Source organism: Panthera leo, chromosome E2, assembly GCF_018350215.1.
Source record: "Panthera leo isolate Ple1 chromosome E2, P.leo_Ple1_pat1.1, whole genome shotgun sequence".
Classification (NCBI taxonomy): Eukaryota; Metazoa; Chordata; class Mammalia; order Carnivora; family Felidae; genus Panthera; species Panthera leo.
The window spans coordinates 2,547,840-2,561,686 of record NC_056693.1 but is presented as its reverse complement, the minus strand read 5'-3'; the positions used below and the strand labels follow the sequence as shown (position 1 = coordinate 2,561,686).

The 13,847-nt window shown below is 46.1% G+C and overlaps 1 protein-coding gene across 1 annotated transcript in view; it reads left to right on the top strand.

The window, feature by feature from the left end:
* NLRP5 (NLR family pyrin domain containing 5) overlaps window positions 1–5,562 on the top strand; it is a 34,344-nt gene extending 28,782 nt beyond the window's left edge. The window contains exons 13-14 of the mRNA XM_042920251.1: window positions 55–225; window positions 5,041–5,562. Coding sequence (XP_042776185.1) covers window positions 55–225; window positions 5,041–5,173 — 304 coding nt within the window. The 3' untranslated portion in view covers window positions 5,174–5,562. The remainder of the gene's footprint in view (window positions 1–54; window positions 226–5,040) is intronic.
* Window positions 5,563–13,847: the final 8,285 nt, after the last annotated feature.

Below are 13,847 nucleotides of genomic sequence, written 5' to 3'. Positions count from 1 at the left end.
TGAAGGATCAGTCACTAATCTTTGGAGGCATTTCTTGGCATGTTGGCTTTGCAGGTTGGAGGCATGTGGACTGACTTCAGACTGCTGTGAGGCACTCGCTTCGGCCCTCCTCTGCAGCCAGCGCCTGACCAGCCTAAATCTGATGCGGAACAATTTCAGCCCTGCAGGAATGATGAAGTTATGTCCAGCCTTTGCACAACCCACATCTAATCTACAAATAATTGGGTAAGTCCCTGGCATTGTCTTCTGAGATACAAACCTCCTTGTACTACAGGCATGCTAGTTGGTGGACAAACACTTTACCCCAGAAGTTGAGATTGTGGCTCAGAAACCAGATATTTATTCAACCACTAAGTGCCCACTGTGTTCCAGGCACTGTGCTGGGGATACAGGGACACAGACATAGAGGCAAGGTGCCTGATTTCACAGGGCTTACTTTTGGATGGGTTTAGAAACAGTGGAGAAACAACATATAAATAAGATGTTTATCCTTAAAACACTAACAATATAATTGCTAGATGAGCCAACAATTATAGCTCTGGGTACATATCCAAAAGAATTGAAACCAGGATCTAGAAGAATTATTTGTACACCCGCATTTATAGCAGCATTATTCACAACAGTCAAAGGGCAGAAGCAACCCAGGCATCCGTTGACAGGTGAATGAGCAAATGAACTGTGGTATAGCCACACAATGGAATAAAATTCAGCATTAAAGTGTAAGGAAATTGTGACACACATTACCGCATGGATGAACCTTAAGGACATTATGCTGAATGAAATAAGTCCGATGCAAAACGACAAACACTGCGTGACTCTACTTAAGTGAGGTCCCGAGAGGAGTCAAATCCATAGAGACAAAAAGTAGGGGGTGCTGCCAGAGGCTGGGGGAGATGGATGGGAAGTTGGTGTTTAACGGGCATGGGGTTGTAGCTGGGGAAGATGGAAAGTTACGAAGCTACACGTGGAGATGGCTGCACAACAGTGTGGGTCCAGTTTAATGCCACTGAAATGTACACTGTAAAACGGTTAAGATGGACAACCCATTGAGGCTGGTTGTCCTGTATTTATATCGGTAGAAAACTGCCCAACTGAGACCCTGTCGGTTCCTGTAATGGCCCAGATTGCAGCGGCTGGGTTTATGCAGGGGTCACATGTTGGCATATGGGTGTACCCAGAAAGAACACAAGGCTTATCGTGTGGGATCTGAGGGGGAAGACTGAGAGGCTTGGCTGAGTGGATTTGGAAATCTCCACGTGGCCAGGAACTGTTACAGGGATCTTTTCAGCAAATGAGCAGAAAAGGCGGAAGACTGGGTTGGAAAAGAGCATACTTGTATCAGTTACTCAAAAAGCAGGGTGGCCTTGGAGGGGGCCAAGATGGCGGAACAGGATGGAAGGTTTTTGTGCAACCCTGAAATACAGCCAGATCAACCATTCTGCACACCTAGAAAACTGATCTGAGGATTAACACAACAATCTGCACAGCCTGAACCACAGAATTCAACAGGTACGCGGCGGGGAGAGCTGAACTGGGGGAGAAAGTCACAGAGGGAAGGGGGCTGTTTGTGCTTGCGGAGAGAGGATGGAGTCGGGGGGGAGAGTACAGGAAGCATCCCCCCACCCCCAACGCCCGAAAGCGGCTGGAGAGAAAAGAAAGTATGGTAAGGGGCTGAACAAAAAAGGGAGAAAGGAGGAGAGGGTTTAAATTCTATTAAACTCTGTAAACAGGGGGAGCGCAGAGTCCAAAACTCCGCAGCTGCATACCTGGTGGAGCTCTGATGGGAGGGGCGAATCCCCAGGAGCAGAGAGCGAGGTCCTCGGGCCACACGGGAGGCGGTTCCCCTGCTGGGAGGAATCCCCATGGGCAAAGGTCCCAGCGGATCCTGCAGAACCACCACATTCGCTGGTGCTGGAACAGGGCCGTTGGGGGTGAAGCCTGGCGCCAGATGTGAGTTGTGATTTTCCAGAATCCCCAAAATGCTGCTGCTACACGCCCGCGTGAACTTTTTCTGGGGCGGGCTGGCACCCGGCCGCGGTCTCTGGGCGTCGGCAGCAGCACGGTCTGGAGAACGTTCCTGGGGGCGGCAGGCACCAGCCATTGCTCGGTGAGACCCTCCCGCAGGTCTGAGCGGAACAAAGCTGCAGTCCCTCAGAAGTGACAGCCGGAAACAGCCGCATCTGAGATAAAATTTAGGAGGGAGGAGCCTCTTGGCAACCTGACAGCTTGCTCACGGACAGTGTGGAAGCGGGGGGTGGACGGAAGCCGGACACAGAGAATGAGTGCGCGATCACTGGCCAGAGAGAACAGAACTTCCATACCAGAGACCCGCTACCTGGGTGACGCCATTTTCGCCCCTCCCGCGCATGCGCGCACACGCCTAGGTGCGCCGCAACATCCACCCCAGTAAGCTAAGCAGCGCCATCTAGTGGAGAACCGAACCATTACATGAAGCCCCGCCCAACTGCCAAAAGCGCTCTGCAGGAACAACTCGAGTCTCTCCACCTGCTTAGTTTATGGACTACAAAGTGCTTCATAGTTCAACGTCAAGGGGAAACCGATGTAATTTCAATCGTATTTCAGTCTGTTTGCTGGTCCATCTATTCAATTTTTTTTCTTTTCTTATTCTTCAATACAGAAAGAGAAAAAATTTATTTTTATTTTCCATTTCTTTAATTAAAAATAGTTTTTCTTTAACTTTTTTCTACTGTATTTTTACTTTTTTGTAAAATTTTCAAATTGTTTTTTTACTTCCATCATTTTATTTTTTTCTCTTTCATTGTATACATTTTTAAAATTTTTTTTTCACATTTATTTTTGAGAGACAGAGACAGAGCATGAGCAGGGGAGGGGCAGAGAGAGAGAGAGAGGGAGTCACAGAATCCGAAGCAGGCTCCAGACTCCGAGCTGTCAGCACAGAGCCTGATGCGGGGCTCGAACATACAAACCGTGAGATCATGACCTGAGCCGAAGTCGGATGCTTAACTGAGCCACCCAGGCACTCCCCATTGTATACATTTTTTCAAATTTTCAAATATTTTCTTTTTTTTCTTATCTTTCCCTTTTTTCTCTAATCTATCAAGCTCCTTTCAACAACCAGACCAGAACACACCTAGGATCTAAGCATCCTTTATTTGATTTTTTTGTGTGTTGTTTTTAATTTTTTTACCTTATTAATTCCTTTTCTTTCTTCAAAATGATGAAATGAAGGAATTCACCAAAAGAAAGAACAGGAAGAAATGACAGCCAGGAGTTTAACACAGATACAAGCAAGATGTCTGAACCAGAATTTAGAATCACAATAGTAAGAATACTAGCTGGGTTGAAAACACATTAAAATCCCTTTCTGCAGAGCTAAAACCTAGTCAGGATGAAATAAAAAATGCTATAACTGAGCTGCAATCTTGAATGGGTGTCACAGCGGCCAGGATGGATGAAGCAGAACAGAAAATCAGCAACAGAGGACAAACTTAGGAAGAATAAGGGAGCAGAAAGAAAGATGGAGATTAAGGCAAAAGAGCACAATTTAAGAATTAGATAAATCAGTTACTCATTAAAAAGGAACAACATCAGAATCATAGGGGTCCCAGAAGAGGAAGAGAGAAATAGGGGTAGAAGGGTTATGTGAGCAAATCATAGCAGAAAACTTTCCTAACCTGGGGAAAGACACAGACATCAAAATCCAGGAAGCACAGAGGACTCCCATTAGACTGAACAAAAACCAACCATCCACAAGCATATCATAGTCAAATTCACAAAATACTCAGTCAAGGAAAGAATCGTGAAAGCAGCAAGGGAAAAAAAGTCCTTAACCTACAAGGAAGACAGATCAGGCTTGCAGCAGACCTATCCACAGAAACTTGGCAGGTCAGAAAGGAGTGGCAGGATATATTCAACGTGCTGAATCAGAAAAATATGCAGCCAAGAATTCTTTATCCAGAAAGGCTGTCATTCAAAATAGAAGGAGAGATAAAGTTTCCCAGACAAACAAAAATTAAAGGAGTTCATGAGCACTAAACCAGCCTTGCAAGAAATTTTAAGGGGGACTCTCTGAAGGGAAAAAAGATGAAAGAGAGAGAGAGTGAGAAAGAGGGAAAGAGTAAAAGGCCAAAAGCAACAAAGACTAGAAAGGATCAGAAAACACCACCAGAAACTCCAACTCTACACCACCAGAAACTCCAACTCTACGGCAACATAATGGCAATAAATTCATATCTTTCAGTACTCACTCTAAACGTCAATGGACTCAATGCTCCAATCAAAATTAAACAAATAAATAAACTTAAGGAAAAAAATAAGTAGTAGTAGTGTAGGCTTGGACAAGCTCAGCTTGTGACCTTGGGACTTAGCATAAAAGAGCCAGACCTAGATTTTCCTAATGGACATTTCAGGAACCTGTTTCCCTATCTGCAAAATGGGGAAGCTGCTCTGTATCTATTTGAACACCTATTTCTCTCTCCTGTCCTAGAAGATACAAGCTTCACAAGGGTGGGGACTTTGCTTTGTTCATTACTATGTCCCCAAGCCCTATAATAGGACCTGGCTCATAATAGGTTCTCAAGGAGTTTGTGGATGGATGAATAATCATGCCTGACTCTTAGGATCACGGCAAAGGGCAGATGCCTCTAAAAGCTCAGTGTAGCATCTAACACATTGAAGAGTGCCTTTCTACATAGGGATTTACTCTTGTTCTATGGGAAACCTTCTGTTTCTCCTCAAGAGTACAAAAAGAGGTTTCAAATCCTTGGTGGGGTTTCCAGGAACTTTAAAGAAAGAAGCGTCAGAAACGAATTCCCTGGAGTGCCTGAATGGCTCAGTCAGTTAAGTGACTGACTCTTGGTTTCACTTCAGGTCACGATCTGAGGGTTCATGAGTTTGAACCCCATGTCAGGGTCTGCACTGCCAGCTGTGGGTTCTTGGGATTCTCCCCATCTCTCTCAGCCCTTTCCCCCATTCATACTGTCTCTGTCTCTCTGAAAATAAACTTAAAAAAAAAAAAGCAAATTCCCAGAGTAACATGTCCCCCTTCTGCCTCACCAGGCTGTGGAAATGGCAATATCCTCCTCAAATAAGGAAGCTACTGAAGGAGGTGCAGCTACTCAAGCCACACATTGTAATTGGGGATGGTTGGTATTCTTTTGATGAAGATGACCGGTATTGGTGGAAAAACTGAAGATGCGAAAACCCTCCCCACCCACACGCATTCTGTTGGAGGAACATTGAAAGCTGTGCCCAGGACTTCCCTCTCGGAGATGGAATATGATTTCTGTTTCTCACAAAGCCCTCACTGGTAGTTATTCTTGTGTGTCCAATATATCTTGGCTATTGGATTTGCCTCTGACATAGCCTGTGACCTTCAAGTCCTAGGATTTCTGTATCTATGAAATGTCTGTCCTACTCAGAGCATATGGAGAAAATCAAACATTGAGAGCATTTGGGGAATAAGTACCATGTGGCCTTGTGCAGTGGAGATATGATCCAGGAGAAGAGTGGGGAAACAGGTCCCCAAAGTGGCCCCCAAATGTTAGTGATACAATTCTGCTGGAGTTAAAATAAAATATTGAAGCACAATCCAAAAGTCAAAGAAGGTGTGACTATCAATATCTAAACTTAAACACAAAGCCGAGCGCATTGCTTAGTGTAGTGAAGAACTGGTCTACCACCATCTCTCTGAGAAGAGCAGACTGCTGATCTCATATAGGCAGGGATGTGGGGGAGCATGGGGTTCATGGATTGGTGTACCTTTGGGGTGAGTTGACATGTAGCATTCACAGGTGTGTTTACCAGAGTGAATCCTTCCTGATTGGCTGGATTTCAGAAGCTAAGGGGAGTCTTGGTTGGCTTGTCAAAGCATGTTCACCGAGGCAAGTTATCTTGGATCCATTTAACGGGTTTACACCTGGTTGGGTAGCTACTTGTTACCATGGCTACAGAACAATCAGTCTCTTCCTAGGAAAGTGGGAAATTCTTGGGGTTCTCACCAATATGTACTTCTTTTTATTATTCCTCATATTTATCTAGTCTATGATGATGATACCTAACACACATAGTCCTTATTGTGTGCCAGGCTCTATCCTAAGCACAATCTACAACCCATTTGGTCTTCAAATCCAAGGATGATTTTTCAAACCTGGAAATGTTTTAGGCTTGGTCCCTGTCAGCTCAAATTAGATGGTGATTGGCCTGCCTCCTCTCACCCCTGTAATATGGCTGACGAAAAGTTTTTGCCAGGCATAGGAGAAACGTCAGCCCTGTGGTTTCCTTGGGTTTATGCAGTTAGCATTATCTTCAATCTGTGGTGTCTTTGCAGGAATACTTTTTTTAATGTTTATTTATTCATTTTGAGAGAGAAAGAGTCCATGCGAGGGGAGAGGGGAAGAGAGCAAGGAGCAGAGAGAGAATTCCAAGTGGCTCCATCTCATGACCCTGGGATCATGACCTGAGCCAAAATCAAGAGTTGGACGCTCAACCAACTGAGCCACCTAGCTGCCCCAGGAATACTTTTTAAACACATTCTGGGAGTGTTCACAGTACATCATGTTGTATATTGGGCCAGTGGGACAAGGTTTGTGGGATACGAATGGGGGAGTGGTGTCACAGAGACACCTTCTAAACTGGAGTCTTCAGAACATCACATGGGACACATGACTATCTGACCTACAGACCCAGTGAGGCAGTACCACTAATGCGTGTGTTAAAGCTAATAAAGCATTACTCTTTCAGTCTTTTTAAAGACTATCATGTTATTTATAGCTAAAAATACCTAATGCCCGCCTTCTGTGTTTAATGGAGTTTCTTGAGCACTGCTTGTCCCTGTCTCTCCTGACAGTAGATATGTCCCACTTTGGAAAATTCCCACCAAAAAGGGAGATCAAAGAGTGAAGGCAACAACTTTTTTATTCAGATCCGTGTTGAAATCCTGACTCTGCTAAACGACACTAGACAAATGTCACCCTCCATCAGCCTTTGTTCCCTTATCTGTAAAATAAGGAAAATAGTACCTGCCTCTTAGGGTCAGTTTGAGAAGAAGAATTTTGGAAAAGCTCACCAGCAGCTAGAACATTCATTCCACAAATATTAAGTACCTACCTGTGTTATCTATGGCAGTTCACAATATTGTTCACAAACTTAACAGCTTAAAACACATTATCTACACAGTTTCTATGGGTTAAGAGTCCAGAAGTGGCTTAGCTGGATCCCCTGCCTCAGGGTCTCACGAAGCCACAATGAATGTGTCCAGTGGGTCTGTGGTCTAATCTGGGACTCAACTGGGGAAGGAATCTCTCCCAAATTCAAGTGGTTCCCAGAAGTGTTCATATGTTTTCAGGCTGTTGGACGGAGGACTTCAGTTTTTTTCTTGCTGGTTGTCAGAGGGCATTCCCAGCTACTTGCCATATCGCCCCCTCTATATGGCAGGTTGCTTCTTCAAAGCTAGCAAGAGAGAGAGTCCCTCTGCAAAACAGACTTATAAATTCATGTCGCCACAGAAGCAAGGTCCCATCAACTTTGCCCTATTCTATTTGGCTATAAGTCACAAGTCCTGCTCACACTCAAGGGAAGGAGACCCCACAAGGACATGAACATCGGGATGAAGGGAGCATGGGGCCACCTTATAGTCTGTCCAATGCTCTGCTCTATGCTCTAGAGGGAAGCCACTCTCAACTCACTTCTGTGTGTTGGAAAGGGCAGCTTCTGTCTTGTTTCCCCCAGCCATCTCCAAGGGTAGAGAAGAAGTTATTTAGTTGGTAAGGCCAGAAGGAAAACACTGGACTTGTGTGGCTTAGCCCCTCTGGGCACTCCTTCCAAGCAGCCTGTCCTTAGCAAGCCTCCACGGGCTGGAGGACTCTAAGGCAAAGTGTTAGGAATCTGCAAGTACAGGCCATCCGACCAGTGGCGTTTTGAGCACTAGAAGCGACATCATGATCTGTATCTGATTCGTGATTTCTCATTTAATTCCAAGTTCCAAAAGAAGGGGAAATGCCCAGCCCCTATGTGCTGGCCGCTGGGCCAGGGCTGACCGTTCAGCAGCACGCAAGGCCAGCAAGGTCTCTACTCTCTCTAACATTGTAGCGAGGAGACCAGTACAAGCTGCAAATGTCCAATCAAACATCCTACAAAGAATCAGACAGTAGTGGCATGTTGGCAAGAGTGGGCCAGCCGTTTTTGACTTTGGAGCCTGAGAAGGCCATGTGTCTTCTTCTTCTGTTTGTATTTTTTAAAGCTGGCTTTGGGATATGCTTTTCTCCATTTAGTGTGCTGTTCTGAGCTTTGACAAACACTGGATAGCCTTCACCAAGATGTACGGAACAGTTCATCTTCCCAAAAAGTCCCTCATGCCCGTTTGTACCCCACAGTTATTCCCCACAACCTCCCTGTGCTGCTGAGTTAACTAAACCTGGAACTGGCCGCCCGTGGAATTGTTTCTGGGTGTAGCACAGATAGGGGCTTCAGGTCAGGATCCCTAGCCTGTCTTTCCATGGCTCCACAATTCCCTTGAACGTCCCCGGATGTGCACTAGATGGCAGTGGAGCACTTTAATTTCTAAAGCTAAAACTGCAGAAAGATGTGCTCACGCCTCCCAGTAGTGAGGTTTTCAAGTCAGCCTTGTTGTGGGGGAGAGGCTGTGCAAGACGGGATATTGAGCAGTATCCCTGGCTTCCCCCCGCTAAGAGGGAGCACCCGCCTGCCTCCAGTCTTGACCACTGAAACTGACTCCAATCACGGCCAGATGTCACCCGGGGACACAGTCGCCCTCGCCTGAAGACCACCGCTCTATATTAAGCCGGAACACCTCCCTCAGAAGCATCCTCAGTGGCTTTGCCTCTACCCCAGTGGACTGGATCAATTCGCAGGCAATCCCATATCAGTATGCAGTGCTGAGGGTACCACCGCTTCAGGACATTTGTGTACTGGGCACCCAAGAGGGTAGCTGCCCCAAACCCGGAAGCAGTCAAGATGCCCTTCAGGAGGCAAATGGATAAATACCCTGTGGTCCGGCCAGATAATGAAACATCATTCAGCACTGAAAAGAAACGAGCTATCAAGCCATGACACAGGAGCCTTAAATGCACATCACTAAATGAAAGAAGCCAATCTGAAAAGAGTGCGTGCTGTAGGATTCCAACCATGTGACATTCCAGAAAAGACAAAACCACGGAGACAATAAAAAGATCTGGGCTTGCCAGAGGGTGGGGGGAGGCGGGAAGGATGAACAGGTCAGGACAGTGACATTGTATGATACAATATACACGTGTCCCGATCCATAGAATATACAACACAGAGAATGAACCCTAATGTAACTTGTAGGCTTTGTATGATAATGATGTGTTGGTACAGGTTCATCAATTAACAAATGCACTACTCTGGGGGAGGATGTGGATAGGGAGGGAGGCTGTGCACAGGTGGGTCAGGCAGTATGTGGGAAATCTGTGTACCTACCACTTAGCATTCTGTGAACACAGAACTGCCCTAAAATGCCTTTTTTTTTTTTTTTAAGAAAGAGTCTGGTTGCAGAGTTTTTAAATTCTTAGTGAAAACCAACTCAGGTCCTTCTATAGTCTGGAAATACCTGTGTCAGTCAAATGGTTTTTCTTCATCTTTTTGCCACAGATCACTGGGGACCATGATCAAAAATTGAAGGGGGAGAGGAGAGACAAAAATCCAGAAAGCTAATTTTTTTTCATTTTTTTAATGTTTTATTTTTATTTTTGACATAGAGAGATAGAGCATGAGCAGGGGAGGGGCAGAGAGAGAGGGAGACACAGAATCCAGAGCAGGCTCCAGGCTCTGAGCTATCAGCACAGAACCCAACACGGGGCTTGAACTCATAGACCGCGAGATGATGACCTGAGCCGAAGTCAGATGCTCAACTGACTGAGCCACCCAGGAGCCCCTAGAAAGCTAATTTTTTAAATGTTTTTAATGTGTATTTATTTTTAGGAGAGAGAGTGTGTGTGTGAGCAGGGGAGGAGCAGAGAGAGAGGGAGACACAGAATCTGAAGCAGGATCCAGGCTCTGATCTGTCAGCACAGAGCCCGATGCGGGGCTCGAACTCACGAACCCAGACCCACGCATTTAAATGATATGACATATAATATCCCCTACTGCTCTTCACCCTGGAGCCATCTTTTCATGATTTCACAAACACTGTGCTACTCTCAAGAATCCACACAGTGGCAGCAGAGACCAGCATTTTCCTAGAGGACCCTAGGAGGCTGCAGAATGGGAACATCCACCTTGCCTGGTTGCATGGAGCATTTCTGCATCGTAGAAGGCTACTGCCGAATTTTTCTGGATTTATCCACAGCAGTGAATGCAGCTAAGGACAGACAGGAGCCTCTGAGGTCCAGGATGAGGGGCAAGGGGGAGGATGAAGGAAGCTGCCAAACTAGATGGCATTCTGGGCAGTATTTCCATCCCATTGGGAATGATAGTGTATCAGAACATCACCAGATCTTGAGTGAGTGGCCTCACTTAACAAAATGTAGCCATGTCTCTGCAGCGTGTGGCAGAACCTAATGACTGGAACCCGGTGTTACTGTGTCTCCTTGTATATTTTTGGGTGTGTTGCCTCACCTCTCTGAGGCTGCTTCTCCCTCTGCCAAATGGAGGAAATAGTTCCTGATTCCTGGTGTTAGTGTGAATATTAGGCAAAATGAGACCTATGGAGCCCCAGACACACAGTAGATTCACATTAAATTGTATCTCCCGAGAGTCTCTTAGATAACAGCCATCTCGAAACCCTCACTTGTGTGTCTCCTCACTGGGGAGAGCAGGCAAAAAGAGTCACTTCATGCACTGTTGGGGACACAATCAGTCTAACCTCTGGGGAGAGGTTGTATATGTCAGAATTCAAATGCACATTCCCCCTCATGCCAGGAGAGGAAGAGTGAATTTTGGTGGAGTATTTTTTCATAGCAGAAGATGAGAAAGCATCTCAGTGTGCATCTGACTGAGACTGGGTAATAAAATGCTACATCCATGATAAAGTGTTTTTTAAAATATTAAAAGGAATAAGATAATGTATATGGGCTTCTCTGGAACAATCTTGGATACACAAGTAGGTAGGCAGGTAGGTAGACAACGGACACATACATAGACACATAGACATGCAGGTGCAAGAATACACACATAGATGATAGAAACATAGATACATACATAGATATACATAGATGCGTAGGTACACAGATACATAGAAACATCATATATACATACGTCCATACATACATCCATAACAAGTGGCAGGATGATATGCATGATGTGCTCCCATTGATAAATTATTTTTTAAGTATTTATTTAAGACTTTATTCACGGAGTCTCTTAAAGGATAATGTAGAAAGAGGGATAAGGAACCTGGGAATTGAGATAAAAGAGAGTTGGTGTTTTTCCTCCAAGTATCTTTTTTTTTTTTTTAAGATCTTATTTGTGATCACGTATCAATTCCTGACACAAGTTCCCTTGGCATAGCCCCCAGCAGCCATATCGAGATAGTGTTTTTGCTCTGCTAGCTGGGGTCCACATCCATTTCATAAGCATTGCATGGAGTAGAGACCACTGTGAGGACGGGAATTAGATTTGGACTTTTAAGCTCTGCTACTTACTAGCTAGGATAGCCTGGGGAAAGCCTCCCCTGAGCCTCTTTTCTTATCTGTAAAATGGGGACAATACCACTTCATGAGATGGTTAGGAAGCCTCAGATGATGTCTGTGGATTAAGCGGGTTTCCAACACTCTAGACCCAACGGCGAGGCTCTGTCCGTGGTGCTGAAGGATCTAGCCAAGTGACGAGGTGGGGGGGTTGTGGAATAGACTTTTTTTGTCTCTCAATGCAAGAGAGAAGGCAACATAGATGGGGCCAGAAACAATCCCTCCCCACCCATAACTTCTTTGGGAGGTCAGTGGAAGAGAAAAGATGAGTAGGTGTATGATACACAGAGACACAGATACATACACAGACACAGGCACCTACAATGATACATACACACAAGGACACAGACATGTGGGACTACAAAGACACACAGGGACACACACACACGTGTGTGTACACGCACACAGATACACACACACGACATTCACTCCTCTAAGGGTGGCTTGGAGCACACCAGTCCCCAAGACGCTCTATTAGCGGAAGGTTTCATGATCAAACAAGTTCAGGAAATACTGCTTGTTATAACTTACCCTCCACCCCCATCTCTGCAATTAAAAGGCTCCTGAAGGGAAACAAAGAAACAAAAACTTGTTTAATGATTTATTCGGTGATCAAAATCTCAACTCCACACCTACCATGTGCCCAGCACTGTTCTATGTGTTGAAAAAAAAATTCAAATACAACATTTTCCCAAGTTACTTGAACACAGGATCCTGTTTTCTCCAAATATCTAATCAACATTCCCTGGACCCTACATTCCCCAGGGTGCACTTCGGGAAAGGTGGTGTCCAGAGCTTAGCTAAGTGACTCCAGGGAATTGTTGCCTTGGCATCCTTTCTGTGTGGCCAAGTGGCCTGTGGGAGCCTGAACCTGACACCCACCCCTCCTTTGAGCATGTGCCCTCAAGTCACAAGCAAAAGCAGGCTCCTGGTGACTCACACAAGCACTCTTATGAGTGAGTATCTCCTGACTCCAGAGCCTATATGCCTTATACTCTCCTTGGTTGAGGCTGCTATGGGGCTCACCAAAACCCCACTCTCTTGGTTTGAATTGGCCAATCCAGCCCTAGCCTGGGAAGCCCAGAGCACTCCACCCAACACTCCCCAGTAAAAGCATGTACCCCACATCTTTCCTCTGTCTGCACTCTGCCTTGACCTCCCCACACAGCCCCTTGAGACGTGTGTTATACTTCCTCCATGACCTGTAAGTAATAAACTTCTCTGTTTCAGTTTCTCTTGTCGTCTGCTGTTGAACCACAGCTCACCATCTGTGCTCAACTTAATACATGTTCACTTAACGGTCATGATGTGGGGAGACGTGGGAAGGGAGTTGGACAGTCACCCCATGACTGTCTGGCTTCCACCCCTTGAGACCCCACCTCTTCAGACAAACGCCTCCCCCACTTCCCCCACCCCAGGACCTTCTCCACATCAATCCTCACCCACGGGTCACTCCCTGATGCCACACACACGCACGCAGACACCAGCGGGTAGCTCCAGGGGGGCAGACTGTGCCTGTCACGTTCATCAATGCGTCCCCCGTGCTTGGCAGGGTCCCAGACATGTAGCAAGTGCTCAATAAACATGAACAAGGGGGTAGATGTGGACACAGTGGAAGGAGTATGAGGTTTGGGGCTTTGAGTTCAGATGTCAGTGCTACTGCTTTACAGACCGTGATCTGGTAGCAGTTCCATCACCAACAAGGGAGGAGTAAGGCCCACCCCCGGGCCTTTGTGAGGACTGGGTTAAGTGAGGAACAGGAAGTCAGCCTTGCACCAGGGAGGGCACTGAATACATGGCAGCAAACAAGACTCTTGGCACTATCACCACTGTGCGCTCATGGGATTGAAAACTTGTCCAAATTCCCATGTCCCCGATTTCTCCATTTTCGCAGTGGGTGAAGGGCCACGGTGTGGGCTCACCATGAGGACTACACGGTGAGATCCGTAAGAGAACATACACCTCTTTCTTTTACCTGAGCGCCCAAACCAACTCCTGGCATATTCCATAAGGACTTGCTGGGGAAGTGAGGGGCTGAGTGAATGTGCGTGTGTGTGGACAAATGGATAAATGGCACAATGTGGCACGAAAGCACAGGTCTGGTGCCTGGTCCTGTGGAAGCTGACGTGTCTCCCGCACCGGCCACCAGTTTGGCCGGAATTCAGGGGCTGGTTAGACACGAGGGCCATCGAGCCCTGTTGC